This window comes from Moesziomyces antarcticus (genome assembly GCF_000747765.1).
Source record: "Moesziomyces antarcticus DNA, scaffold: scaffold_v10003, strain JCM 10317, whole genome shotgun sequence".
Taxonomy (NCBI): Eukaryota; Fungi; Basidiomycota; class Ustilaginomycetes; order Ustilaginales; family Ustilaginaceae; genus Moesziomyces; species Moesziomyces antarcticus.
The window spans coordinates 789,467-816,544 of NW_014639007.1; the positions used below are offsets into that span (position 1 = coordinate 789,467).

A 27,078-nucleotide genomic window follows, 5' to 3' on the forward strand; every position below is an offset into this window, starting at 1 on the left:
CTCCAACGCGCTGAAATTCGGAACTCGGCAACCCTGGCTCAAAGGCCAAACAGTAAAAAAAAGTCCCGATTTTTGCCCGGTTTTTATTTTGTGGAGAATTTTGCAGATTTCGAGGAGGAGAAAGTGGATCGACTCTCTTCCTCGACTGCCCACCACCACCACATCCATCTCGCATTCTCAAAATCTTCCAATCAGCCTGGACGATGTCATCCGAGGCGACTGCTGCCCAAGCGGGGCCATCGCGCTCCGCAACAAAGGAGAAGAAGCCCAAGCGCGTCCGAAAGAGGTCGCGCAACAAGAAGCGAACCACCGAGGCCGAAGAGAGCAGCAGCAGCAGCAGCGACGATAGCGATAGCGACGACGACGCACCCACTCCAGTGATCGCACCGAAGCCTGACACGAAGAAAGAGACCAAGAGCAAGTCCACACCAGCGAAGGCAGCGTCGGATTCCGAGGACAGCGACGATGACGATGCCGACGATGGCAAGCGCAAGCGAAAGCGCAAACGCACCTCCAAAAAGAAGTCTGTCCCTACGACTTCCGAGCCTGGTCCCACCACGACTACCACTTCCACTCCAGCAGCGGCGGCTTCTTCGGGCGGGCAGACATTCAGCCTCACCGCGGAGGAGGCTGGACCGGATCCGACATCGGACCTGCGTCTGAGCGAGCAGGCCAAGCAGGCGATCCAGTACGCGCAGATCTACACCGCCGACAAGCCGCACTGGAAGTTCAACAAGGCCAAGCAGAACTGGCTTCTGCGCAATGCGCTTTCGGTGCCTCCGTCGGACTACGACGCTGCGCTCGCTCGCAAGTCCGCCGCCGCCCAGGATGGCGAGGAGGCAGAACAGGACGACGGCGGAGAGAACTTTGTCCCCGAAGACTTTGTCGGCGTCGTCACGGCGTACCTCAGCAGTGTCGTCGGTGGCGCTCGGCAGAGACTTGTCGAGTCGCTGCGAGAGGCGGTCAATGCACCCGTCGTCGTAGTTCCGCAGCCCGAGGCCGAAGCTGCACCGCAGGCAGCAGAGCAAACCGAGCAAGCGGAGGGGAAGAAGTCCGTCTCGTTCGGCAACATCGCACTCGACTCGGAAAAGAAGGATGAAGCCGTCCAGGCGGCAGGATTGCCGGCGGGCACGGATCCGGAATCGGTCGAGCTGCGTAGGCAACGAGCCACTCTCATGCTTCAACGTCTCGGCGAGACCGTCTAGACACACTACCAGCCACAATGGAATGACACATATAATCGCATCGCAACGAGCATTACATCGGCGCGAGATGGCAGATGGCTACTGGATGATGTTTCAATCGACCAGCCTCTTGCAGATGTCGGTCGAACCAGGCGGGATATAGGGATCGATTTGACACACACTACACCGCGAATCAAGCAACATCAGCCACTGCCCAATCGTCGTGTGGAGCGTTTGAACTTACCCTGGGTAGGTGCTGAACTCGGGGTGGGCGGCATTGTAGCGCGAGTAGGGCACAAGGCAGCAGTGCGTCCAACCCTCGCCGTGCGGGCAACCAAAGGGCAACTGCAGTCCTCTGTCGGTGACTCTGAACGTGCAGCGCGGAGCCGACGCCACTGCGCACATGGCCCAGCTGGCCACCAGTACAGCTTGGAGAATTGAAAAGTTCATGGCTGTGATTCTTTGGGTGAAGGAGGTGTGTGGTGAGTTGGGGTGGAATAGGCGCCGAGAGACGGTGCTTTTATGCTTGATGGTCGCAAGACCCCGGTGGAGAAGGAAGGGGTTTCCGGTGCAATGACGATATGAAGTCGCGGATGCCGCGGCTCCGTCAAGGATACCGACGCTGGATCCCGCCACCTGGCAATGAGGTTGCCGATGCAGTGGGGGAAAGAGGATGTCACGGGACGGTATGAAAATGAAGAGCATCACAAAGGCTTTTCTACACGAGAGAAGATCCGCAGGACTGGTTCCGACGGTGCTCGGTGACCTCCGGAGTCGTGCAAGTCCGAGGACGGCGAGATCGATCCGACGTGGGAGTCGCTCCCACGATCCTCAGAGCTCATTCCGGATCACGACTGCCGAAAGCACGATTTGGCTACTCGGTACACCGAGGTCACTTTCAAAGAGCTCAATTGCGATCTTCGAAAGGGTGGGTGGCGCTGAGTGTCATGTGTCCTGATAATGACGCCTGGGAACGACATGATCAGCTTCCCTTCCCCACCTAAACGTAGCTTCAACTCGCTTTAGACGAGTTGTGGGGGGGAAAGGGGGGGGGGGGGGGGATGATTGGCACTTTACGGTGAGAAGACGCGTAGCGGTGGGGAGGGCATCTCCGTAGCGATGGTAGCAAGGTCGCGCACCTTGCGGAAGAAACCCAGATGCAAGTCGACATTACGCCTTCCCACATGATCGACCAGCTCGTCCTGTTCCTCGCTCATCCACGCAGTCAGCGCGATGAATGTGTCGAGGTGCTTGTTGCGCACGGGGAAGGGCTGTCGTTCGATCATATCCGGGTGGAAAGAGCTCAGCAGAGTCTTTCTCGTTTCTGCATGCAGGCGCTCCAGCCGCTGAAGAACCCTGCTCGCTACGACCCATCGAAAAGCTGTATATCAGCTTCCCTGCTCGACAATAGTGCTTGCGGATGCTTGCGACTTACCCGGTCTCTCGAGACCATTTTGAAGAAGCTCTCTGAAAGGATGGTGGATGTTGTCGGGATAGACAAAAAGCACCGTATGCTCCTTGGGCTTAGGATAAAGATCGAGGTGCAGAGGAAACGCCTCGCGATACTTGTGACGAAACGCCTCGAGATGTGGCTTGAAATGGCGCTCTTGTTGACGCGTCGCCTCGGCCGTCGGATCCTCGTATGCAGACCCGCTGCGAGAAAGCATCAGCAGCAGCAACACTGCAATGTGAAATATAAAGGCACACAGCGTCGTCTTCATGCTGGCTTAATTGGTCGTGTGGTTTCAGGGTTGCGGTATCCCATTCAGCGGCTGCTTTTATGGACGACGCAAGCAGGTTCCTGCCCAAGGAATGTCGAAATGAACACCGCAGCCGCACTGAAACTTCAAAGGTCGAAGCGACGTCGAGCGAAGCGCCCTCAATCAATCATGCCCGGTCGGATGCCGTGCAGCAATGAGGTTGAGTCAGACCACCTCGAGGCTTGCAAATGAAGCAATTAAGATTGCACAACCTGCACAGCGATGTGTTGGCAGAGACACAAGAAAACATAGGCCACGACACTGTAGAAGATAGAGGTGACTACGGCGGCTCTAGAGAAGATCTCTATGAGCGGCCTGGCGCCTCAAACCGCTTCTCTACACTTCAGCCATCATTGCCAACGTGGATGCGGATCCACTTGGAGCAAAAGTCGCCGAGGGCATGACCGGAACCTTTGGTGTCGATATCGATATCTTCACCGTTCACCAGGCCATCATTGATCCATAGCCTGTTGTTTCCGCCGAGAACCGTAATCCCGATCCTGGAGCAGGCTCTAGACGTATCCTGGGGCTCGTAGCTGAAGAGAGCGTTGTTATAACCCCTCCAGATGATCGAGAAGGTCTTGCTGGGATCGTCAATGGTAAAGTCTAGCACAAAAAGGCACGAGGATCAGTAGGTTGAACAGGCTATCCCTGATAGCGAGGAGATGGCTTACCGCGCATTCGGTCATCCCTGACCAGCAAGCTGGTGGTGGGCAAGTCACCAAATTCACCCTTGGTGATCTCGACATGGACGTCATTGAGGTCGCCGCCGACGAAGGTGAAGCAGACATGGTTAGGGTCGCTGCCCGCTCCACAGAGCTTCTCGTACTCTGCGTTGTTGACAGTCAGGGGAGTAGCGGGATAGTCGTCAGCAGAAGCCAGACCCGCACAAAGGCCGAGGGCCAGAAGAAGCTGCTTGAGGAACATTGTTGAGAATAGCAGGCGATGTGGTTGGGAGAGACTATCGAAGGGAGTCCCGAGTCGATCTTATATAAGGCATGATTCGCTTCAAGCACTGGCTGGAAAGCGGTGCACAGTGCTGACCAGCCCACGAGCTGCCCACTTGAATCACCGGCCGTGATTGCATGTGGGTGCAAGGAAAGTGAAGAGGGGAGCCGAGCCTTTGTGATCCATATTGTGGCCCACCGGTCCCGCTGTGGGCGTCCACCCCATTCACCCCCCGTCGGCTGATTCTGCGCCTGTCGGCCATGTGGGCTTGTCACAAGCAGACTGATGCTCACGACTTGCGCATGTCGTACGGAGCGCAAAGCTGGGCCGGTACCGCTCGAATTCCACAGATGAAGCTCAGATGAAGCAGCCCAGAGCCACGACGTACACGATATTCGCTTTCGTACATTGCGCCAGTCCACTTTTGCAATTCATGGGCATGCACCACCATTTGCCCGACCAGTCTCTTTGTTGAATGAGGATTCTGCTCGCTCCTCCAGCCCACGATCAAGTCTTGCTCGGTCCAAGTAAAAAATGCCTTGCCAAGACACTGGATGCCATCAACACGCAAAACACCTGTCGCTGTAAGTTCTCGCAGTCTGATCGTGGATAACGCAGATGCCAACGGTTGAAGCTTCACAATGCAATATCGCATGCAGTAACAGCGAAGGATTTGGCCATGAGACAAACGCTCTCTTTCTGATGACCCAGAGCACATGCGCGAGTGCTTCAAAGGATGCGTGATTGATGGTACAACTGTCATATCATTTTGGGAGGATGCATCTACGAGCTCGGGCTGGTGCAAATGATGATGCATAGTCATGAGTGACGAAAGTGGACTGGTGCAATCTACTTAAGCAAATGCAGAAGAGGGATTGACAAAGGCTACGATGCTGCGGCTACTTGTGAGAAGACCTCTTTGAGCGATTAGGCGACTCGAGCTGGTTCTGTCCGCCTTACTTGTCATTGCCGACGTGGATGCGGAGCCACTTGGAACAGAAGTCGTGGAAACCAACGCGGCCGTCCCTGGAGTCAAGATCGATACCTTCACCGTTCAAACCGTCGTTGACCCAGATCCTGCCGTTGCCGGGGGAGTTAATCTGGATCCTGTAGCACGCCTTGGATGTATCGATGGGGCTGTAGAGGAGAGAAACGTCGAAAGCCCTCCAGTAGATCGTGAAGCTCTTGTTGGGGTTCACGGTAGTGAAATCTGTCGCAGATCCACGCACAAGAGAGCAAAACAGTCAGCACACTGGATAGAGTGTGTCCAGGGAGGGGGGACACTTACCTCGCATCTGATCGTCCTTGAGCAGCAAGTCGGTGGTAGGGCCGGCGGCACCACCAGCGTAAATCTCGGCATGGACATCCTTGAGATCACCGCCGAGGAAGGTGAAGCAGGGAGTGACAGGGTCACTGTTGGCTCCACAGCGTTGCTCGTACTGGAAGTTGTTGACAGTCAGGGGGGTTTGAGCATTGTCGGCAGCGGCCAGACCCGCACACAGGCCGAGGCCAAGGAGAAGCTGCTTGAGGAACATTGTTGAGAATAAGCAGTGAGAAGGTGGGAGACGTGGTTGGGAGAGACGTTCTGCAGAGGGTCATGTGTCGTTCTTATACACGGCATCGAAAGGAGCATGGCTTCGAACGCTGGCTCGAAAGCGGTGCAAAGCGGGGTCCGACCCACGAGTTGCCATCTTGAACCCACTTGTCGTCATGCATGTAAGTAAAAGCGAAAAAAGGAACCGAGCGGTCGTGATTTATGTTGTGCCCCACCGGCCAGATGATACTGTGGGGTCCGCGATTCGATCAACCCACCTCTGTCGGCCCAACCCACCTCTGTTGGCCAGACGAGCTCGAGATATCCACCCTGATGCATACGACTTGCGCGCGTCACATCATTTCCACAAACCGCACGAGCCCCGCGCTTCCATCAGAATCGCTAGACTGGTGTGGTGACAAATAGACGTGCAGTAGATTCAGACGTCGTTTGGTATTACATTCGGCCGTGGTGCGCTGTTTAGTGTCCAAGGCTACTTTTGCTCGCTGAGCACCTTGCGGACTATCCTCTCGACCATGCCTTCGAGCGCCTGTGGCGAGGCCGGGCCGACTGCGGTGCCCACTGCGCTTCGTCCTGCATCTACGCTGTTTGACGACTCGTGTTCTTCGGCGTCTCTCTCGAGCGAGCCGAGCACGGCGCGGTGGACGTACTTTCCGACCATGTCGAGCTCGACATTCACCGTGTCGCCGGGCTTTTTCCTGCTGAGACCAATGACCTCCTGCGTGTGCGCGATGAGCATGACGGAAAACTCGACGATCTCCTTCTTGGGAGTCTGTGCATCCTCTCGCACCTCGCCGGCGGTCGAGTTGGACGGAAGCAGCCCGCCCGTGGCAGGCGAGACCTCGATGAGCGTAAGCGAGGCACCGTCGAGCGTGACGTAGCCCTTGGGGATGAGGTACGGCGAGAGACTTGAGGGCAACGGGAGAGACTCGGGCTTGTGCTGCAGACGAAGCGTGATGGTGAGTGCGTTGCCGTTGGGAACGACCGAGCGGATGAGGGCGGTGGTGTCGACGTGGCCCTGAACGAAGTGACCGCCAAAGCGCGTGTGGGCGTCCATGGCGCGCTCGCAGTTGACCCCATCGCCGACCTTGAGCTCGCCGAGATTGGTCTTCTTGAGCGTCTCTGGGGCGACACCGATCTTGAAGTAGCCGCCGTGGTTGGCTTCATCGGCGTCGAACTCGGTGACGGTGAGACAGGTGCCGTTGACCGCAATGCTGTCGCCGATATGGCAGTCCTTGAGGATAGCGGCCGTCTTGCCGATGGTCATCGAGTATCCACCGCCGCCCGATTTGGACGCATCTTGCGGCGAGATGTCGATGATGGGAGCCAGAAGCTCGACTGCCGATGTTAAACGCAAGGAGGAGCGTCAGTGGTTGGCCAGATGGTTCGAAGTGGAGCTCGTGTACCTACCAATTCCTGTGAACATGATGCACAGATGAAAGTCGTTGATGTCAAGATGTCGAAACTAGGAATGAGGGGCTTCTACTTGTAGGAAGAGCAAAGGGAAGCAGGAACGGCGCCTTATGTCAGGCACCGCGGCCTGTCACCGAAGCAGGAGGGTCCTTCTCGCTCCAAAGCCTCTGGAAGCCGGCTTTCAGAGCGGACCGGCTGCGAAACTGCGCCTTTAACTCCACATGCTTCGCTCGGCTTCCGGGCTGCAACGCGTGGCTGTCTCGTGCGATAAGAAGGTTGTACCCAGTTTTCGGCCAATTTCCGCGCCTCTCCAGCTTGGCTTGTGCACTTGGCGCGAAAAAGCACGTTATGCAGCTCGTGCTGTGGGTGCAGCGACGCTGTGACTCGGTGCAGCCCCGCTCTCACCCAGACAAACAGCACGTAGACACCTTCCGTCTCGACACCATCCATTGCGAATCGCAGACACTCTCACACGCACACACCAACAATGTCGGCAACCCAGGGTATCAACGTGGCCATCATCGGCGTCGGCCTCGTCGGCTCGTCGGTCATCCAGCAGCTCACCACCGTCGCTGGTCTCTCGTCCAAGCTCCACCTCGTCGCGCTGCAGAACAGCAAGAAGACGCTCCTCAGCACGCCCACCTCACCTCTCTCGCTCTCTGGCTCCGCGGACTGGAAGAGCCTCCTCACCAACAGCTCCACCTCGGCGCTTGCACTTCCTGACCTCGTCGTCGAGCTGCAGAAGATCACGCGCGAGTCCGGACGCCACACCGCCGTGGTCGACAACACCTCCGACGAGAAGGTGGCTGCCTTCTACCCCGAGTTCCTCGCCGCGGGCCTGAGCGTCGTGACGCCCAACAAGAAGGCCTTCTCCGGCCCCATCGAGCTGTACAACGATATCCTCAAGTACAAGTCCAACGACAAGGCCGGTTCCAAGGGCCCGCTCGTCTACCAGGAGTCGACTGTCGGTGCGGGTCTGCCCATCATCTCGACGCTCGTCGACCTCGTCAACACGGGCGACGAGATCACCAAGATCGAGGGCGTCTTCTCGGGCACGCTCTCGTACATCTTCAACGAGTTCTCCACGCCCAAGGGTGGCGACAAGAAGTTTTCGGACATTGTCAAGTTTGCCAAGGAGAACGGATACACGGAGCCGCACCCGAACGACGATCTCTCGGGTTCGGACGTCGCACGCAAGCTAGCCATCCTCTCGCGACTCGTGCCTGAGCTCAAGGACGCTCTTCCCAAAGGCTACCTCTCGGTGCCCACGCACTCGCTCACTCCGGCCCCGCTTGCGGATGTCGCCTCGGGCGAGGAGTACGTTCAGCGTCTGCCCGAGTTCGACGGTGACTACGATAGCCTCAACAAGGAGGCGTTCAACAACGGCTCGGTGCTGCGATACGTCGGCGTGATCGACGTCAAGAACAACGAGATCAAGGCATCGCTCGAAACCTACCCCGCGTCGCATCCGTTTGCATCGTCGCTGTCCGGCTCGGACAACATCATCGCCTTCCACACAAAGCGCTACTCTGCCCGCCCCCTGCTTGTCCAGGGCTCGGGCGCTGGTGCCGATGTCACCGCCATGGGCGTCGTCGCCGACCTCATCAAGATCGCCGAACGTCGTTCCTAAGCCTTTCACCATCACGCTACGATGCGCTAATAAAGTCGATTGCAAAAGCGTTAATCAAAGACGATCTTCTTGCCTCCCGGTTTGACCTGTGCCATGAGCTCCTTTTGCTTCTGTTTTGCGATCCAGGACGGATGCATTTCCTGACTGGGCGCTGGTTTGGCAGGTGCAGCTGCGATCGATGCGGGAGGAGGAGGCTGACTGCGCGGTACGAAGGGGCGTTTTGGCTGTTTGGGCAGAGGCGCAACCTGTCCTCCCCATCCACCGTCTCGCTTGGCAGGAGCCTGGAAGGCAGCTGGACGTTGGCGTCCCGAAGTTGCGCCAGCCGGACGATCGGGCCGCGCGAGCTTGGCCGCTTTGCGTTCTTCGCGCACCTTGATGTGGTTGGCGTTTTTGCCGTACTTCTTCTCGTACAGCGCCTTCCTCGCGCGTTGGCCCATCCTGTTCTTGCGTTCCTTCTTGCCGTTCTTGAGTTCTGACAGATCGCGGTCCGCGAGGTCCGCCTCGGCATCCGACCACTCGTCGTCGCTACGCCCTGCGATGAAGCCGGTGGCTAGGGACGGCAGGAAGGCCGAAGTGCCTGCCGATGAACGCTTGCTTCGCTTCGCGGACTTGTCGTTGCTTGTGGCTTTGCGCTTCTTCGAACGCGCGCCGCCAGAGGAATCCGATTCCGAATCCGAGTCCGAGTCCGAGTCGGAATCACTCGATCCGAAATCACTTGCTGAGCTGTCAGACGAGGCGTCTTCGTCCGAATCGTCACTGCTGTCGTCCGAGCTGCGGGGGGATCGCTTGCGAGCTTTGCGAGGCTTCGTGCCGTCGGAGCCCGATTCAGCGCCCGAATCACTGCCGATCATGTCGTCCCACTGCGAAAGGTCGCCGAGCGCTGCGAGCTTCTGCTTTCCAACGCGGACGAGCTCCTCTTCGTCCGCATCATCGTCTTCGATGTCCGAATCTTCTGCGTCCGCACGAATGGGCTCCTCGTCCGACTCCGACTCGCCATCCGATCCGGACCACTCGCGGCGTTCATCGTCCTCTTCTTCCGAGTCCACCTCGACCGCCTTGCCCTTGCCCTTGACATCCACCTCTGCAACGTTCTTCTTTGTTGCGTCGGGCTCGATGCCGGCGAGCTTCTTGAGTTCGTCCACAAACCTGCCCACCTCATCCGCCAGAACCTTGGAGGACGTGATCTTGGCCTTGGCGCGCTCGAGCGCCCTATCTCCATCCGCTTCCACCGGATCGCTCAGAACGACCTCGCCCAGAAGCGCTTCTGCTTTCACCAGCGGCAGGTAGAGGTAAGACGATTCGGTGGCTGCATCGAGCCCAGCAGTGCGGGGCAGGAGTTTGGCCTTGACCATCTTGGTGACGAGCGCACGCCCGGCGAGTAGGTTGATTTCGATCGACTTTAGTGCCTCGAGCTCAGCCTCTGCAAGTTTGGCCTGGTCGGCAAACGAAGGCTTCTTTTGCAGGCCCTTGAGCTTCTTGACGAGCTTCTGCACCTCGAACGTCTTGGTCTTCTTGGCCGTCGCGCGCACCGTCTTTGCTACGTGGTGCAGCTTAGTGCGCGCCTTTTCTGCGTCGATGTTGGGCTGCTTGATAGACTCTTCATCGACCGAATCTACCTCCTCATCGCTCTCGACATCTACGCCATCGTCACTTCCGGAGACGCTGCCAGAGGCCGAGTCTTGGTCATCGCCATGGTCGGCAACGGGCGAAGCGCTCCGACTAGAAGATGCCTCTGACGATGTCGATGCTTCTGAGACCAACTCTGGCGCTGGCTTCTGCTTTCCTTTAGCTTTGACACCCATGATGGAGAGATCGACGATGGATCAATTGTGAAGGAGAGAGTGTCGAGGCTGAGGAAGACCTGCGTCTGAGCTGGCGAAGAAGAAGCTGCGAGTGGAGAAAGCGCAACAAAAATCCAAATTTTCGCTCGGAAGCCGGAAATCCCCTCCCTGGTGCATCCGGATCTAACAAGGTTGAATCGGGGTCTTCGGGGACTTGCCCGGCGTCTAGGCATCGTGCACAGACTACCGAAGCGGGTATCTCGACCCCTCAACGGCAACACAACGGACACCGCTCAGCAACCACCTCGACTCTTACAAGATGATCGCTGGATCGTTCACAGCTTCCAGACTCTCTAGGGGGAGCCTTTCGGGCATCGGCCGCCTGGCGCTGCGTGTGCCGCGAGCAGCACGCTGCTACACCGCCGGCAGCCTCAAGATCAATGCGGACCGGATGATGAAGACGCTGCACGAGACGTGCGAATGGGGCGCAGCGCACCGATACGGCGACGGACCATTCGAGACGGGTATGGCGCGTCTGACGCTTGACAAGGACGACGCGACTGCTCGACGCTGGCTGTGGAAGGAGGCGGAGAAGCTAGGCTGTTCGGTGGACGTCGACGAGATGGGCAACATGTTTATGATCCGCAAAGGGAAGAAGAACGGCAGACCCACCGCGATGGGCAGCCATCTGGACACACAGCCGACGGGTGGAAGGTACGACGGCATCCTGGGCGTGATGGCCGGACTGGAAGCGCTGCGCACGATGAACGACCACAATCTAGAGACCGAGTACCCAGTGGCGCTGGTCAACTGGACCAACGAGGAGGGCGCACGCTTCCCACAGTCAATCGTCGGCTCGGGTGTGTGGTGCCACGATGTGCCGCTGGAGAAGGCATGGAATCTGCAGGACGTGAAGGATGCGTCGCTCACGATGAAGTCGGAGCTCGCCAAGATCGGCTTTCTCGGATCGACGCGGTGCAGCCACGAAGCCACGCCACTGGCGGCGCACTTTGAGCTTCATATCGAGCAGGGTCCGATCCTGGAAGCGACAGGCAAGAAGGTGGGCATTGTTCAGGGCGGACAGGCGTACAAGTGGTTTGACATCAACGTGCGCGGTCGCGAATGCCACACGGGATCCACACCGTTCGACACCCGCTCCGACGCCATGCTGTGCGCATCGCGCATCATTGTCGAGAGCAATCGCATCGCCAAGCAGCACAAAGGCCTTGCAAGCACGGTAAGTCTCGACTGTACAGACGCAGGTCTTGAGGTATCTCAGCTGACGCCTTGGCTGTGCTCCGCGTTTCGGCGGAATTGCAGGGCATCTTGCGCCTCTCGCCTGGAAGCGTCAACACATGCCCTGGCCATGTCTTTTTCACACTGGACGTTCGGCATCCTTCGACGGACAAGCTCGCGGCGCTGTGCGGTGAGATCGAAGCGGCGGCGCAGCGAATCGCGGCCGAGGAGAGCGAAAAGGGGTGCAGCCTCGAGTGGGTCGAGACGTTCGACAGCCCAGCGATCACGTTCCACCGCGACTGCATCGACAGCGTGCGCAAGGCAGTCGAGGCCAACTACGGCAGCGATGCAGGCGTTGACATCTACAGCGGCGCAGGCCACGATACATGCTCGACCAGCAAGGTGTGCCCATCCTCGATGGTCTTCATCACGAGCAAGGAGGGCATCTCGCACAATCCGCGGGAGTATTCGTCGCCGCAAGACTGGTGGGTACAGCTGCGCCGTGATCTGCATGAGAAACGGGTGGGCGTGAAAGCTGAAACTGACTTCATCTAACCTTGTGTGGCTGCGCAGTGCGACCGGTGCGCAGGTCCTCATGGATGCAGCACTGCTGTACGATTCGCAGCGCCAGCAATGAAGTGCGCGGGAAGGAAAATAAGCCCCGCTCATCAGCCACAGATCGCCGACACAATGGTACCAACAGATATGAACACCGGTGATGCTGATTGTGACAGGCAGTCACGGCAACGTCCGAGGCAATGGTGGGAAGTCGCGGCAAGGCGGCTCCAAGAACTGCTGCTGCTGCTACCCTGGCATGGTCGCGCGGGGTAACACTGTAAGTTGAAGTGACTTGGCGGCTGAATCCCGCTCGGCTGCAGCTGTGCATGTCTCAGCGTGGATTGGGCTAGGTGGAATTGGCACGCCACGAGAGCAGAGCTTAAATTTGCCGTGGGCGCGTGCAATTCGGCAGCTTTTGGCGCGCGTTGGAAGCGCAAGGAGGCCCGTGCTAGGTTAAACTCTCTCTGGCGCTGCAGATGCTTCTCTGCCTTCGGATGAGCTTGTGGATGGCGCATGCGGATCGTCTCGGACACCAATGAGGCGTAGAAGAGCAGAAGAGCAAGGTGGCTTGAACGGCGCTCGATTGGATGCACATCCGAGCGTCGGCCGGCGGGCGCTAACGCGAGCCGATGCTGTGTGAACACGGCAAGGAGGTGGGAGAAGCTTGCGCAGCGCACAAAGCCTCGCTTTGCTGCAGGGAGCGACAGGGAGCCCAAGGTGCGGATGTGCCTCGGGTTGCACTCGAAGCACCTCGACGCTCGGCCCTGAGCTACCCGTGGGCTGCTCGACAACCGATTGCCGAAGCTGTCGGTGCGCCCATGCATGCCTTGGTGTTGCGCAGCGCAAGAATATTGACTCGCCGCCACTCGCTGTTGAGCGCCCGCAGCTACGGCATTCCGCTAGCTCAAGCTCCGCCGCAGCCTCCAGTCCGCCAAGCTGTCCCGCACCCTATCCCCCCCACCACCCTCGCGTATAAAGCACACCCGCGCTCGTCGCCTGTGCCATCTTTGCCCGTCTTCCCAAACCCCACCCTGCTTAAGCCACTCGATTCCCCATCAATCATGGCAGCTCCCTACACCGACACGGGCGTCAAGCCCGACGACTTCTACGAGTTCGACTATGTCGTCGTTGGCGGCGGCACGGCGGGTCTGGCGGTGGCTGCGCGTCTGTCTGAGGACGCCGCGGTGTCGGTCGGTGTGATCGAAGCGGGGCTGTGGCGTCCCGAGTGCCCCAAGATCAACTACCCGGCGTTCATCGGTCAGACGCCCATGAACCCGGACTACGACTGGTGCTACGAGACCGAGCCGCAGCAGCACTCGAACGGACGCAAGTACCCGTGGCCGCGCGGCAAGGTGCTCGGCGGCAGCAGTGCGCTCAACTTTCTCGTGTGGCAGCGCGGCTACAAGGGCGAGTACGACGACATTGGCAAGCTCGGCAACTCGGGCTGGTCTTGGGACGACTTTGCCAACTTTGCGCGCAAGAGCGCCACGCTCGAAAAGCCGTCCGAGCAACTGCAAGAGGCACACCTCGCCACGTACGACGAAGAGGTTCACGGCTCCGACGGCCCGGTTCAGACCTCGTACAGCAAGTGGTACACCGAGGCGCAGCGTCCGTGGTTCGAGGCGCTCAAGAGTCTCGGCCTCGCCAACGTCAGGGACGGTCTGGCCGGCAGCAACGCCGGCTTCTGGGTCTCGCCGGGTACGCTGTGCCCCAAGAACGGCGTGCGCTCGTACTCGGCCAGCGCCTACTATGCTCCCAACGCCAAGCGCTCCAACCTCAAGGTCATCACGGGCGCCCTTGCCTCCAAGATCCTCTTTGGCGAGGCCAAGAACGCTGCAGGCGAGCTCGTCGCCTCGGGTGTCGAGTATTCGGTCGACGGCGCTAGCTACACCGTCAAGGCGCGCAGGGAGGTGGTGGTGAGCGGCGGCACGATCAACAGCCCGCACCTGCTCGAGCTCTCGGGCATCGGCAAGGCGGGCGTGCTCAAGGCAGCAGGCATCGAGCAGCGCATCGAGCTCGACGTGGGCGAAAACGTCCAGGACCATCTCTACACCACCACCACCTTCAAGCTCAAGCCGGGCCACACCACCTGGGACAAGATGCGCCAGGACGACTTTGCCAAGGCGGCCATGGAGCAGTACGCCGCCGGCGGCGACGATCGCGGCATCGTTGCGTCGATCATCTCGGGCTTCGCCTACGTCCCGCTGAAGCAGTACCTCTCTGCGGACGAGATTGCCAAGATCAAGGACGAGGTGGCCAAGATCGACTGGAGCCAGTACTCGAACGGCGTGCGCGAGACGGTTCAGCTGCAGCTTGCGCGTCTGGACGACGAGCAGTGTCCCTTCACCGAGTTCATCTTTACACCGGGCTACTTTGCCACCTTCTCGGCGCCAGAGGAGGGTCAGGAGTACTACAGCATCCTGGCGTGTCTGCAGCAGCCCTTTTCGCGCGGCACCATCCATGCTGCCTCGTCCGACCCCGCTCAACCGCCCAAGATCAACGCCAACTACTTTAGCGTCGACGCGGATCTCGAGATCCTGTCCAAGGCGGTCAAGTACTGCGACACCATCACCACCACTTCTCCACTCAAGGACATTACCGTGGCAAGGCAGGATCCCGATCCGGAGAAGTGCACCACGGACGACGACTTCCGCGAGTTTACAAAGGACGTCACCAGCACCGAGTACCATCCGATCGGAAGCTGCTCCATGATGCCGCGCGACAAGGGCGGCGTGGTGGATGCAAGGCTCAAGGTGTACGGTACCGCCAACGTGCGTGTGGCCGATGCCTCCATCATCCCCATCCACGTCTCTTCGCACATCCAGTCGGCCGTCTACGCCGTCGGCGAAAAGGCAGCCCACATGATCCGCGAGGATGCCAAAAAGGCCCACTAGAACGTTGCTCTCTCGAATTCTGCCAAGTCTGAATGCATGCAAGTTCTTTGTCGTCATTGTCTGTGCCTGAGTCGCGCAACGCAGAGCGAGTCGGCGATACTCGGGCATGGCTCTTGAGTGCAGTACCGCCGGCAAGCAGCATGGGCGAACGGACTCGGACCCGAACAATGATGTCTGCGTGCGTCGTTGGCGAAAGGGGAAACCGCCGCACCGGCCAAAAAACCAGCGTCACCACACAAGTCGGCAATCCACATCCAAAAAAAAGAGCTGCGTGGTGCGTGCGCAGAAGCTGTTGGAATTCGGCGGTGGGGCTGTTTGAGGAGAACGGCTGCAATTTCGCCTCGAAAGTGGAGGTTCAAGGCCGCCGCCGCTGCTTAACGCCGCATGAGATCACAGATGGTCCGCAAGGTCGGCGTTGCAGCTTTCGACGCAGCAGCTGCACAGCAGCCGTGTTTGTAAGCCCCAGCCGGGGCTTTTTCTTCGGGCGATCCGGCCTCTCGTGGGGATCGGACGCGCCCGTCCGATCGCGCATATATACAAACGCACCTCGTAGACGGCTTGTCTCCCGCTCCGCACCACACTGTATTGAGTAAAGATCATAGTTCTGTAAGTGACCACCCGGCAACGCGCAATCCCTACAAGCGCAACCGTTGTTGGCGTCGCTGCTCCGCCGTGCTTGCAATACTATGCAGTCCGCGCTGCATCGGCATCAACAATGGCCATTTCCGCGGCAGGCGGCAAGTTAGACAGAACATCAAACGCTGACCACTTCTCTGCTTCCCCTCAACCTTCTCAGACTCAAACCATACACACAGCAATGACGACCCACAACACCAACGAGGCCTGCTGCTCCATCCCTCCTGTCCAGTCGGACTAGTGAGTTGACATCTAACCTTACCATTTCCACCTACGAAATGCTGACCTCTTGCAAACTTTGACTCCCGCAGCTCTCCCAAGGGTGAGACTCTGAAGCTGGGCGGTCTGGACACGTACGTTGCCGGCCCCAAGGATGCCAGCAAGGCGATCGTTGTCGTCTACGACATCTTCGGTCTCTGGCCCACCACCAAGCAGGGCGTTGACGTCCTCGCCGAAGCCACCAAGGCCCGCGTAGTCCTGCCCGACTTCTTCCGCGGCAAGCCCTTCCCGCAGGAGTACTACCCGCCCAACACGGACGAGAAGAAGCAGGCCCTTCAGGACTTCTTCGGCGCCGCTGGCGACTTCCAAGCGCGCAAGCCCGACCTGGACGCTGTCGTTGCCGACCTGCAGAAGGACGGTGCCTCGAAGCTCGGTCTGATGGGCTTCTGCTGGGGCGGCAAGTTTTCCGTGCTCAACGGCGGTGCCGGCACCAAGTTCAGCTCGGTCGCCCAGGTGCACCCTGCCATGGTGGACGCCAAGGATGCGCAGGGCCTCACCGTGCCCGTGGCCAACTTCCCTTCGAAGGATGAGGATATCAAGGCCGTCGAGGCGTTCGAACAGGAGGTCCAGAAGAAGGACTTTGCCAGCAAGTGCGTCTACAAGCTCTATCCCGACTCGCACCACGGCTGGGCCGCTGCTAGGGCCGATCTCAAGGACGAGGGCAACAAGAAGAACTTCCAGGACGTCTACCAGCGTCTCGCCGACTTTTTCAACAAGACCCTCGCCTAACCGCCTCCGCGGATAGGATGCAATGCAAACGTGTTTGCCATTTTGATTGAGTGTGCAGGGCAAGCCATGCCGTCATGTGGGCGGTGAGTGCAGTGGTGATGGCGGCAAGTAATGAAATGAGATGAGGTGGCGGGTTCGGGCCGGCTAGTGTGGGTGTGGGGTGGGGTTGGTTGGTGGCTTGCAAGGTGGGCGGTATGACACGCACCTCCGGCGGACTAGTGTAGCAGACCTGCTTCACCCGCGAGATGGAATGAGCACACGCTGAGGCCTCGTCCGGTATGAAGGATGTTGGCGGTAGCTCTTTAGACCACTCTTAGCAGCCAACGTCGTTACAGACACACACCTGGTCTACTGGTAGGCAAAGGTCCACTCACATTCTCTCCCAGCTGCCCCGGCACACTTTCTTCACATTCGTTCAGTTACATTCTTTCGCCCATCACCTTGAAGTCAGCCGTGCAACACCATGCCACTGCAAGATGCCAACCGACCGAGCTACAGGGAGGTCCTGGCAGAGCAACGCAAGCAACACGGTGCCTACGATCCGGCTCGCCTTTTCCAAACCTTGCCTCGGCACGCCGCGCGTCGCTCGCATGTAGGCCGTGCAATCAGCTCGTCATCAAAGCGCGCAGGAGGGATGCGGTTGGTCAAGCGCGAAGACACGTCGCTTGTCGAGCAAGACGTTCTCAACGCCGTGGTGGATGCTGCCAGACCGTCCGAGGATGTGGAGCTGCCACCAGCGCCTGTCGTCCCGGGTGCGGCGCCCGATCCCGTCCTCCCTTCGGCTCCCGACCATTCTGGCGCCGAGTCGGATCCCAGCCTGCCGCCTGCACCCGACCACTCCGGAGCCCCGCCCCCGGTCAACTCGCTTCCGCCTCCTCCTGCTCACTCGAGAGCCAACGTGGCCGCCGCGCCTCATCCCTCTACCGTTTCAGTAGGTCAGGGATCTAAGTCTGCACTGCCTCCCCCGGCCAACGTCAGCTCGAATGGGACGACGCCTGTTGACGCGCAGTCGAGCTCTGGTGCTGGCGCTGCTGACCCGAGCGCAGGTGGGGATAGGTCGCACCACACCATGGTGGCGGTGGTGAGCAGCGTTGTTGTAATCGCTTCAGTGCTCGTCGGGGTGCTTTGGATGTTGCGACGCTACCGACGCAGACGCACGAGCGAAACGGAAAAAAAGAACTCGTGCCAGCTTACGAGCAACTCGCAGCGTCTGCACTCGTTGGACGGCCGTCCTAATTCGCACGCCTACTCCCCAGCCGTCCAAAAGCCTGTCCCCTATGCGGCACACGCGGACTCGAACGAGACCCTGGTCAACATCACACCACCCGCGGCGGCTTTGACATACGAAAAGCCCATGTCGCACGCGATTGCACCCGCTTCGAACCGAGGAGTTCCCGCTGCTGGTCAGCGAGGTGTGGAGTCGGGACGCGTGGCGATGCCGACGATCGTAGCCCCCCGTCCGCTGGATTCGATCGCCGAGGTGCACGAGATCCACACGGGCACTTCGACGCACTTTGAGATGTGCACGCGTGGCGGTGATGGCCTGCTCTCCCCCGGCACTCGTGGGCGTCAACTCTCCCCGACTCGATCGCGAGACGATACGGTGCGGCCGCTTACTGCGCCCAGCACCACTGGGTTTGGCAAATTCGCTACCACCGGGTCTGGCTCACTCGACCGCGACACGGATAGGTCCCGCAACACTGCAGGGGGAGGGCTTTTGGCACTGTCGCGTCCCCACAGCTCCAAGGGACGACCGACGAGCTCCAAGGGTCGCGAGATCGAGATGACGCGCAAAGGCTCGCAGCTCGTCATCCGTGACCGACCGAGCACGGCCACACTTCGCCCCATGTCGAAAGCAGGCACCACCTTCCGCACCGCTCTCCGCCGCAACGCTGCAGAAGATGATGCGGATGGAGCGATCTATATCGAGACCGACGGCATCGTGGGACCCACGAGTCGCGATTCAGTATACCTCGAAGCAACCCCCGCTCGCCGGGGTGAACTAAGCGTTCCTGTCTCGGCAGTGTCAGGTCGAGAGGGGAGTTGCGTTCTCGCTTTAGCAACAGCACGATGCATACGGCACGACGTACGAGCTGCGCCACCACCGTTTCGCCTACGGGCAGCTTCAGCTTTGAGATCAAGGACGCCGTACGCCAGTCTGTACCACTCACCATCCAGCCTGGCGCCCAACCCAGCCCCACTGCTACTGTGCGGGGCGCAGAAGCACACGACCACGCAGATGAAGATCGCGGTCCGGAGACGGGAGGCAGCTTGGGAGAGGGCTTCGTGCAGGAGCTCGACTGGAACGTGCATTCGGCGAGCTTGGCAGTCGACGGCTATCCGCCCTTTGGCGCCATGCATTCCACCACGCCCTGACGCCTGCTGTCAAGTACCGCCGACATGGAACGCCCGACCCCGGCTGTCTTGATCGACGTCGAACTCCAACAGGCAGTGCGAAGCAATGTGACAGCTGTTTGCTCCCCTCCAGCCATGAGGCCAAGGTGTCCGCCCGCTTGCACTGTTGCGTGGACCCGGCGAGTCGAGGGCACGTGTGTGGGGTTCCGTGCGGCCGAGAAAAGGCTCGGGGGTGGGGTTTCACACGAGAATTTGCCAAGGCGGTAACCGCGAATTTGGGCGCATTTTTGGGCGCAGCTGTGAAATCGCTGAGGCGAAGCGGACGAGTGGAGGAAGACGCGTACCCCGCAAAATCGGCGGGAAAGGGAGAGAGAGAGAGAGAAGGGTAGCCATGATCGACTTCCGCTTCCGGATGCAAATCCATTTCATTCCAGCGGGATTGTTTGTCGGTCCGCAACATTTTTTCCGAGCGGCAGAAGGGCATCGGCTTCGGCACCGGGTCACCACAGACAAGCTAGGCAATGCTCACAGCGATGGCAACCTGAGCGGATCCAAGAGGCGGAGGCGGACGGCGACGGTGGTAACCAATATTGAGCGTGCCTTGTGAGTTTGTCTGAGCCGGAGCTGCGCGCTCATTTTCGCCTTTGCCGAGAATTTCGATTGCGCTTAGCCATCCGTCATTCCGCCCCGAGCCAGCGGTGACCTCTTTGGCGGGCACAGGCCTCGCCACACGCAGAGAGGTTCACGCTCGGCGCAGCCGAGTTGGCCATTCTCACATGCTCACGGCCTCGCATCCTTCGCGCCAACTCCGCTCAGCCAGACGTTGGTAGCCGCAACCACACATGCATGCACCGCTCGCTTGCCCTCTGACAACTTACAGCTGCGCCGCACCCTGCCTCGACTGACGCTGCCCATCCAACGTCGTCGTCACATATATCTGCGATCGTCGCTCCTGCCTTTCATCCCTCCTTCCATCCCCACACGCTTCGTCTCCCCTTTCCGTCCAATCTTGCTCTACTGCAAGCACCTCCACCATGGGCTCGATCAACTACGACTCTTCCGACGTGCTCGATTTCCTCATCGTCGGTGCCGGTATCTCGGGCATCAACGCCGCCTACCGCATCAAGGATGAGCTGCCAGACAAGAAGTATGCCATCCTCGAGGGCAGAGAGAACCTAGGCGGCACCTGGGACCTCTTCAAGTACCCCGGCATCCGCTCCGACTCGGACCTCCACACCTTCGGCTACGCCTTCAAGGAGTGGACGGGTGCCGACATCGCCGAGGGCAAGGAGATCGTCGCCTACCTCAACAGGGTCGCCGACGAGAACGGCATCACCCAAAACATCCACTTCAAGACCACCGTCACCAACGCTGACTGGTCCACCGAGCAGCGATGCTGGTTCGTCACCGCCGACCAGAACGGCGAGCAGAAGCAGTTCCGCTCGCGCTTCCTCTACACCTGCACCGGCTACTACGACTACCACGCCGCCCTCGAGGCCGACATCCCCGGCATCAAGAATTTCAAGGGCAAGGTCGTACACCCGCAGTTCTGGAACGTCACCGAGGACGACTACCGCGGCAAGCGCGTCGCCGTCATCGGCTCGGGCGCCACCGCCATCACCCTCATCCCTTCCATGGCCGACGTCGCCAAGGACGTCACGCTCGTCCAGCGCTCGCCCACCTACATTGTCTCGCTCGACAAGTACGACCCCATTGCCAAGGTCATGCGTGCCGTCATGCCGCGCAGGATGGCCGCCTTCCTCATCCGTCAGAAGAACATTTTGCGCATCTACGCCTCCTACCACATCTTCCGCACCTTCCCCGGCGTCGCCAAGCGCATCCTCCGCACCATGGCCAAGGCACAGCTGCCCAAGGACATCCCGCTCGACCCTCACTTTAAGCCGAGCTACAACCCGTGGGACCAGCGTCTGTGCATCTGCCCGGACGGCGACTTTTACACGACGCTCCGCGAGGGCAAGGCGCACATTGCCACTGGCCACATTGACCAGGTCACCAGCAACGAGATCATCCTCAAGAACGGCGAGCGCATCCCTTGCGACCTCATCGTCACCGCCACCGGTCTCAAGCTCCACATTGGCGGTCACATCCAGACCTCGGTGGACAAGAAGCCCGTCAAGGCCAACGAGCTGTTTGTCTGGAAGGGCTGCATGATGGAGAGCCTGCCCAACTACGCCATCTCGATCGGCTACACCAATGCATCCTGGACGCTCGGCTCGGACTGCACCGCACAGTACGTCGTCCGACTCGTCAAGCACATGGACAAGTACCACAAGTCCATGGCCGTCCCCAAGCCCTCGAACCGCGAACAGCTTGAGGAAGGCCCCCTGCTCAACCTCACCTCGACGTACGTCAAGAAGGCCGAGAACGAGCTCCCCAAGGCCGCCACCACGGGACCTTGGAGGATGAGGACCAACTACTGGTACGACCTCGTCCAGGCAAAGTACGGCGGCTACGACGACATTGTCTTCCAGTAATCGGCGAGCATGCTTGAATTTAGTGGCTGCTTTTTAGATCCGGTGTTCAAATTGTAAATCTACACGAGTGTTATGGATGTCGCTCTTGTCTGCAGTCGTGGGTGTGGTTGTGCGCGGTGAGGTGGGCAAGCTCGAGATCTGTCGATTGCATCGCTTTTGCCTCAGTTGGGGTCCCACGGCTCATGAGCCCAAGTTCGCACTCCCTACACAAGAAGTCAACGAAAAGTTAAGCGGAGTAGCAACGAGGATGGACAGAAAGACGAGCCTTGGGATGCCCAAGCTGGGATCCTTGGACGACCGCTTTCCGATGGGTGGCATCACTTTGCCTCAATTGGGAGCCCACAAATTTTGACTTCGCTTTCATATCGTTTCTTGCAGTCGTGGGTGTGGTGATGCGCGGTGAGGTGGGCCCGCTCGTTAAATCTTGATGGCGCCCATTTGGTCGGAGCCCGAGTCCCACGGGTCACAAGCCCAAGTTCGAACACCCTCCTCGGAATGCCTAAGCTGAAGTTGCTGTACGACCGCTTTCCGATGGGTGGCATCACTTTGCCTCAATTGGGAGCCCACAAATTTTGACATCGCTTTCATATCGTTTCTACCCCTTTGCCGCTGAAAGTCGAGCCTTCCATTGGGACCAGAGTCAGTGAGAGAGGAGGTAGGGGGCGACGTGTGGGCTTGTGCAGCAAGACTGCAGCTCGCCGGAGGCCTTGAAGCCGATGTCTGACGTCGGTTCTTCTAGCCTAGCAGAGTCGATCGCGCCGCCATCCTAGTGTGTTGCTCACCAAGGTCTTCTTGGTCGTCCCGGTGTCCCGTCGTGATTGTATCGTCGCGGTGTGAGACCCTCCAACAAGCGCCACGTCGAAGAATGGGGTGCTAATGGCGTCGAGGATGCACGAATACTGTTTCTGTTCGACCAAGTCATCTGCCGCGAGCTCGCTCCAGTCGAGCCATGCGGTGTCGCATAGTTGCGCTCAGGACAGTCCAGCGTTTGACTTGGGTTCAAGCTCAGGTACGAGCCCAACTTCGCGCTCGCCACACAGAAAGCCGACCAAAAGCAGAGATAGCTAGGTAGCAACGAAGGTGGATTGAGCACCGAGTGTCGCTTTTGAAAGCCCCGGGCTGAAGTTGCTATACGACTTGTACGCTGCTCTGGCATCGCTTTTGCCTGAGCTCGAGTCGCACAAGCCTTGTCCACGTGGGCATCGGGCAGCCATCCCCGACACATTGGCTTGTCGTTTCAAGTTTAGCGGGTGTGCTTTCAGGTCGTGTCGGATGCAAGCGTCGAGGAATGACCTCTGTTGCGGAGGCTTCAGGTGTGCTCACATCAGATCTGGAAACGACGCCCACTCGACAGCGCTTCAATCCTGCATGGCCTGGACGATTTTGATGACGTGTGGCAAACATGGGTACAAAAAAGAGAGCACAAAAAAGAGGCACTACGGCGCAAGATCATTTGCGGCTCCAGACGAGCTTTCCAGCGACCCAGGTTTGCTTGACCTGGCCGGTGCGCTTGTCTAGGACGACCAGATCCGCATCGCATCCTGGCCTGAGGAATCCCTTTCGGTCTGCGATGCCCAGCATCATTGCCGGCGTACTCGACGCGCAGTACGCCGCGGTGTGCAGGGGTACCGCCGCATACCTCGCCAGATTCGTCACGCAGTCCGACAGCGGTACCACACTTCCTGCAAGAGTATCGGTACCCTGGAGTGTGACCTTGTTGCCCTGTTTCTCGACCTCCTGACCGTCTCGCCAGGGGTAGACACCATCAGGCTTGTTCGGGTCCATCCAGGGCATAGCATCCGACACCAATACACATCCAGCAGGGTGGGCCGAATAGGCCATACGCACCGAGCACGGGTGCGAGTGAAAGCCGTCCGCAATCAGCCCATAGAACGGTCGAGGTTTGCGCGCGGGCGCGCGCGCAGGATCGCCTTTCCGCGGCGTACCGTGCGAGGTGGGCAGTGTAGCCTCGAGGTCCGTCTCGCTGTCGCCGAGCAGACCGATCACACCCGGGTCGCGGTGGTTGAAGCTTCCCATGGCGTTGAAGAGGTGCGTGATGAACCGCGCCCCTGCCTCCTTGGCTGCCAAAGCCGTATCGATGTCGCTCGCAGTGTGGCCGATCGAGACAGTCACCCCGCGCGAAGTGAGTGCAGGGATCGAAGCAAGAATCCCTTCGACCTCCGGTGCGAGCGTGAGCAGCTTCACCGCACCATCCATATCCAACCCACTCGGTCCACTGCCGTACACTTCTTCGAGCGACGACACCCCGGACTCGGCGGTGCGGATGAGCGACGAACAATGCGCACCCTTCTTGTGCGGCGAAAGGAACGGGCCCTCGCAGTGCCATCCCAGCGAGCTGGCCTGCCCCTCCCGAGCACGTGGCGCCAACAGCGGCAGAATCTACAAAGCCAAACCCTCTTGGTCAGCATTGCTTCCATGTGCAGTGCGTGCTAGCGGGTGCGGGTACATACCTTTCTATACGCATCGGATTTCTGCGTGATGATCGTCGGCACAAAGCTCGTCACGCCCGTCTCGAGGATGCGCGTGGCAAACAGATCGAGTCCCGCCAAATACTTCTTGTCCGCCTGGGCCGGGCTTGCTTCATCGAGCTCCGAAAAGTCGACGCCGTATCCGCCGTTGATCTGCACATCGATAAAGCCGGGCACGAGGTAGTCGCCCTCCAGGTCGATCGTGTGTGCAAATGCGGCGTGCGCGTCAAAGAACGCCGACTGGCCATCGATGATCTTGCCCACTGCAGGGTCGACGTGCAGCGAGTAGGTTGTCATGTCGGCCGGCAGCGTGCCGTCCGGCAGCAGCGCCTGGCAGTTGGTGAAGCGCAGCAGCCCATCGCTGCGCCCATTCGAGGTGCTCGCTGTTGATGTTGGCATGGTCGTCCTTGCAATCGATGATGGTGGTTGCGCGACCAGGCTGGGGGCCTGGCGATTGTTTTATTCAACCAAGCTGCTCGTACCTCCCTCGAGCTGGACAAAGGCCCGGAAAAAGGGCCGAAGCGGCACAGTCTTTCGCATTCGACGCTCGAGCAGACAAAGTGTGGAGGCGACTCCCCGGTCTCGCCAGGACTCTTGGTGGGTAAGCTGCGTACAGCCGAGAGAACGTGGCGGGGAGCGAGCTTACCGGCGAGAGTGAGGGGGAGGGTGGCGGGGGGTGTCGGTGTGCTTCGCCGAGGCTCGTCGGTCGGGCTCGGACCGATGGCGCCGCGACCGCCACCTCGCGCCGAAGAAAAAAAAAAGTGCCAACGCGCGCCCGGCAGAGTTGGACACATGCGCTGCCAGCCGGCGTCCATCGTGCTGCGATTGCACGCTTGGTCGCGTTTCCCGCTGCGCTGGCCCGCACACGGCTTCGATAGCGCGCTCTTGAAGCGTTGAGCAGCAAAGTACGCGCACCAGGCTGGGCGTCAAGGCAAGACATTGCGTACGGTCGGGAAGGCTGATGAGACGAATATCCGGCCCTGCCACGGAATGTGACTTTGGCCGAAACGTGCTGCTTTTGCTTGCGGCCACGCGAACACCTCCGAAGATAAGCCCGTCACCTATACTGACTTTGTTCACTACGGCTTTCGAATCGTGTACGCTGCCTCTTCACCACCGCCACCACTACCACCCTGCTCGTTCTGTCACGATGCTGGTTTCGGCGACATACTCATCCACACGAGCGGCGACCGCTCCGACGCAGCTGATCCTTCGCGGCACCCGTGACGGTGATCTCGCCGCAACGCTCTCAGCCCAGCGAGCATCTTCTTCTTCTCACTGTGCCAAAGCTGAGCGGCTACCGCTATTCACATGGTCCGATCTGGTCGCCATCGTCAGCACGGGCAACCTGCAGCGTCTGTCGCGCCACCCCGAAGACCTGCGCGAGTACTTCGCCTGGATGGACTCGGTCAAGCTCTCCTACGGCTCCGTCCAGTCATTCATCCTTGCCGAACGCCTTACAGCCTCCCACCTCGTCAGCCTCCCGACTTCGGAGAGTGATGCAGCGGTGTGCTTTACGAGCTCGTTCGAGCCAGGTCGCGAGTGCCAGATCCTGGTCAATGACTGGCCCTACTCGGTGCCCACAGACGTCGTCCATAACGTGGTGTGGTCGTATCGCCCGATCTTGCACCGCAGTCTGGTAGCGGGAAAGGAAAAGGCGGTGGAAGAAGCAGCCTGGGCAGTGGTTGCAAAGCGCGGTCTGTGCGGATCGCTGTCGAAACACGGCCTGGTCGTACCGTCGTTACAAGACCATGCGCAGCATGTACCGGATTTGCGCAGCCTCGTAGCCAAGTGCGGAGAGCAAGACAGCGCGGAGGCAAATGTGCATGGCGTCCTGAGGAAAGCATGCAGAGAGATCGTCGCATTCATAGAAAAGCACTGGGACTTGGACAGATGCGAGGTGGTCTTCTTCGCCAACCCGCCCAGCTTACAGTCGGTTCCCTCGCTTGCGCATTTCCACGTCCTTGTTCGTCCCCTATAGCTGGCTCTTAGATAGTTCTCGGTCTTTGTATTTCCTGTATCATATGGCTCAATCGCACTCGTACCTCCTCGACTTGATGTGCACCACCGATCTGCGGTAGTCTGGTGAGGGAGGCATTGTGCATACTGGCATTGGCTTGGAAGTGGCGCGGCGCGATGCTTCATGTTGTGCATGCAGGTGGAATGTGGGAGCTATGCATCGATGCTTCGGGTGGGGTCATGGCATGCTTCATTTGGTTAGCCCGTGTGGGCGATGCAAGGAAGACTTGGAAACCCGCAGATGTGCACTCGTTCTTCCATCATCGGCCACTACTTAGTAATCGCAAACAACGACGACAAGCAAGGGCCGAGACGATGATGGCCATGACGCTGGCCATTCGACTATCCGTGGCCACTTTAGCACTGCCCACATGTGCCGCGGCATCCGGGTCATCACCGCCAGGTTTCGCAGCGTCCCAGCTTCGGCCCGGCACGAGCTTGGACTTCGACCAGGTCTTACACGGCCTCTACACACCCAGCCGCGCCGACGCCACTTCTCACAACGCTGCGTTAGCCGGCTTTGGTTACAAGTACTTTATGTCTGGCGCACCGATCTTTGTCTTTCCCCACCGAGGCTCTAGGATTGCCAAGTCGTCGCTGGACGAGGCACTGTCGACGTTTGGCAAATTCCACATCTACAGCCCTGCCACCCGACAGGGCACTTCGATCAAGCCGGACCCCAGCAACGAAGGGCCAGCGTTGCGGACGGACGAGTTTGGCGATGTGGGCGAATACATGCAGCGAGTGGACGCGACGCGCGCGCGATTTGGACCACACGCTACGATGCTAGCCCACGGTGCTCCAACCAGCCAGATCACCAAGAAGTATCCATGGTCCAGAGCGGGGACCAAGACACCGGAGTGGGATGAGGTGTGGCAATCAGAAGCGGTTCCACATGAGGCCAGGTTGAGTAAGCCAGAAGTGTTCAGAGCGTACCTCAGAGCCACGTTGGAAACGAACAGGCATGTGCGGTTCGAGACCAAGCGCGGAAGTATGGGTCTGCGCGCCTTACCCAGCGGCCAAATCGAAAAGGCGTTCCGGGATCTTGCAGGCGAAACAACCTACTTCCACCCCTAGCTTAAAGTCAAGCCTTCTTTCGATGTCACTTTACAAACGC

General features: G+C 59.4%; 13 protein-coding genes across 13 annotated transcripts; 7 read left to right on the forward strand and 6 right to left on the reverse strand.

Moving 5' to 3' along the window:
- Positions 1–203: 203 nt before the first annotated feature.
- Positions 204–1,205, forward strand: PAN0_003c1754 (uncharacterized protein; the record flags this gene model as incomplete). Its single annotated transcript, XM_014802712.1, has 1 exon — positions 204–1,205. The coding sequence occupies one exon, from the start codon at positions 204–206 to the stop codon at positions 1,203–1,205; it is 1,002 nt and encodes a 333-aa protein (XP_014658198.1).
- A 1,052-nt stretch (positions 1,206–2,257) lies between these two features.
- PAN0_003d1755 (uncharacterized protein) lies at positions 2,258–2,905 on the reverse strand (the record flags this gene model as incomplete). The annotated part of the gene is made up of 2 exons (XM_014802713.1): positions 2,258–2,508; positions 2,620–2,905. 2 exons carry the CDS (start codon positions 2,903–2,905, stop codon positions 2,258–2,260), a joined length of 537 nt encoding a protein of 178 aa, XP_014658199.1.
- A 382-nt stretch (positions 2,906–3,287) lies between these two features.
- PAN0_003d1756 (uncharacterized protein) lies at positions 3,288–3,871 on the reverse strand (the record flags this gene model as incomplete). The annotated part of the gene is made up of 2 exons (XM_014802714.1): positions 3,288–3,550; positions 3,619–3,871. 2 exons carry the CDS (start codon positions 3,869–3,871, stop codon positions 3,288–3,290), a joined length of 516 nt encoding a protein of 171 aa, XP_014658200.1.
- Positions 3,872–4,848: 977 nt separating this feature from the next.
- Positions 4,849–5,427, reverse strand: PAN0_003d1757 (uncharacterized protein; the record flags this gene model as incomplete). Its single annotated transcript, XM_014802715.1, has 2 exons — positions 4,849–5,102; positions 5,181–5,427. The coding sequence occupies 2 exons, from the start codon at positions 5,425–5,427 to the stop codon at positions 4,849–4,851; spliced, it is 501 nt and encodes a 166-aa protein (XP_014658201.1).
- A 492-nt stretch (positions 5,428–5,919) lies between these two features.
- On the reverse strand, positions 5,920–6,873 carry PAN0_003d1758 (lumazine-binding protein; the record flags this gene model as incomplete). The annotated part of the gene is made up of 2 exons (XM_014802716.1): positions 5,920–6,785; positions 6,858–6,873. The coding sequence occupies 2 exons, from the start codon at positions 6,871–6,873 to the stop codon at positions 5,920–5,922; spliced, it is 882 nt and encodes a 293-aa protein (XP_014658202.1).
- A 474-nt stretch (positions 6,874–7,347) lies between these two features.
- PAN0_003c1759 (aspartate kinase homoserine dehydrogenase) lies at positions 7,348–8,490 on the forward strand (the record flags this gene model as incomplete). The annotated part of the gene is made up of 1 exon (XM_014802717.1): positions 7,348–8,490. One exon carries the CDS (start codon positions 7,348–7,350, stop codon positions 8,488–8,490), a length of 1,143 nt encoding a protein of 380 aa, XP_014658203.1.
- Positions 8,491–8,540: 50 nt separating this feature from the next.
- Positions 8,541–10,292, reverse strand: PAN0_003d1760 (bud-site selection protein; the record flags this gene model as incomplete). Its single annotated transcript, XM_014802718.1, has 1 exon — positions 8,541–10,292. The coding sequence occupies one exon, from the start codon at positions 10,290–10,292 to the stop codon at positions 8,541–8,543; it is 1,752 nt and encodes a 583-aa protein (XP_014658204.1).
- Positions 10,293–10,590: 298 nt separating this feature from the next.
- Positions 10,591–14,959, forward strand: PAN0_003c1761 (amidase hydantoinase/carbamoylase; the record flags this gene model as incomplete). Its single annotated transcript, XM_014802719.1, has 5 exons — positions 10,591–11,508; positions 11,592–11,992; positions 12,081–12,119; positions 12,246–12,342; positions 12,773–14,959. The coding sequence occupies 5 exons, from the start codon at positions 10,591–10,593 to the stop codon at positions 14,957–14,959; spliced, it is 3,642 nt and encodes a 1,213-aa protein (XP_014658205.1).
- An 817-nt stretch (positions 14,960–15,776) lies between these two features.
- Positions 15,777–16,603, forward strand: PAN0_003c1762 (dienelactone hydrolase family protein; the record flags this gene model as incomplete). The annotated part of the gene is made up of 2 exons (XM_014802720.1): positions 15,777–15,835; positions 15,907–16,603. The coding sequence occupies 2 exons, from the start codon at positions 15,777–15,779 to the stop codon at positions 16,601–16,603; spliced, it is 756 nt and encodes a 251-aa protein (XP_014658206.1).
- Positions 16,604–17,066: 463 nt separating this feature from the next.
- On the forward strand, positions 17,067–18,979 carry PAN0_003c1763 (uncharacterized protein; the record flags this gene model as incomplete). Its single annotated transcript, XM_014802721.1, has 2 exons — positions 17,067–18,628; positions 18,727–18,979. The coding sequence occupies 2 exons, from the start codon at positions 17,067–17,069 to the stop codon at positions 18,977–18,979; spliced, it is 1,815 nt and encodes a 604-aa protein (XP_014658207.1).
- Positions 18,980–19,992: 1,013 nt separating this feature from the next.
- On the forward strand, positions 19,993–21,453 carry PAN0_003c1764 (flavin-containing monooxygenase-like protein; the record flags this gene model as incomplete). The annotated part of the gene is made up of 1 exon (XM_014802722.1): positions 19,993–21,453. The coding sequence occupies one exon, from the start codon at positions 19,993–19,995 to the stop codon at positions 21,451–21,453; it is 1,461 nt and encodes a 486-aa protein (XP_014658208.1).
- Positions 21,454–22,902: 1,449 nt separating this feature from the next.
- PAN0_003d1765 (putative n-acetylglucosamine-6-phosphate deacetylase from carbohydrate esterase family CE9) lies at positions 22,903–24,341 on the reverse strand (the record flags this gene model as incomplete). Its single annotated transcript, XM_014802723.1, has 2 exons — positions 22,903–23,814; positions 23,925–24,341. 2 exons carry the CDS (start codon positions 24,339–24,341, stop codon positions 22,903–22,905), a joined length of 1,329 nt encoding a protein of 442 aa, XP_014658209.1.
- A 751-nt stretch (positions 24,342–25,092) lies between these two features.
- PAN0_003c1766 (uncharacterized protein) lies at positions 25,093–27,038 on the forward strand (the record flags this gene model as incomplete). Its single annotated transcript, XM_014802724.1, has 2 exons — positions 25,093–25,912; positions 26,101–27,038. 2 exons carry the CDS (start codon positions 25,093–25,095, stop codon positions 27,036–27,038), a joined length of 1,758 nt encoding a protein of 585 aa, XP_014658210.1.
- Between the last annotated feature and the right edge of the window lie 40 nt (positions 27,039–27,078).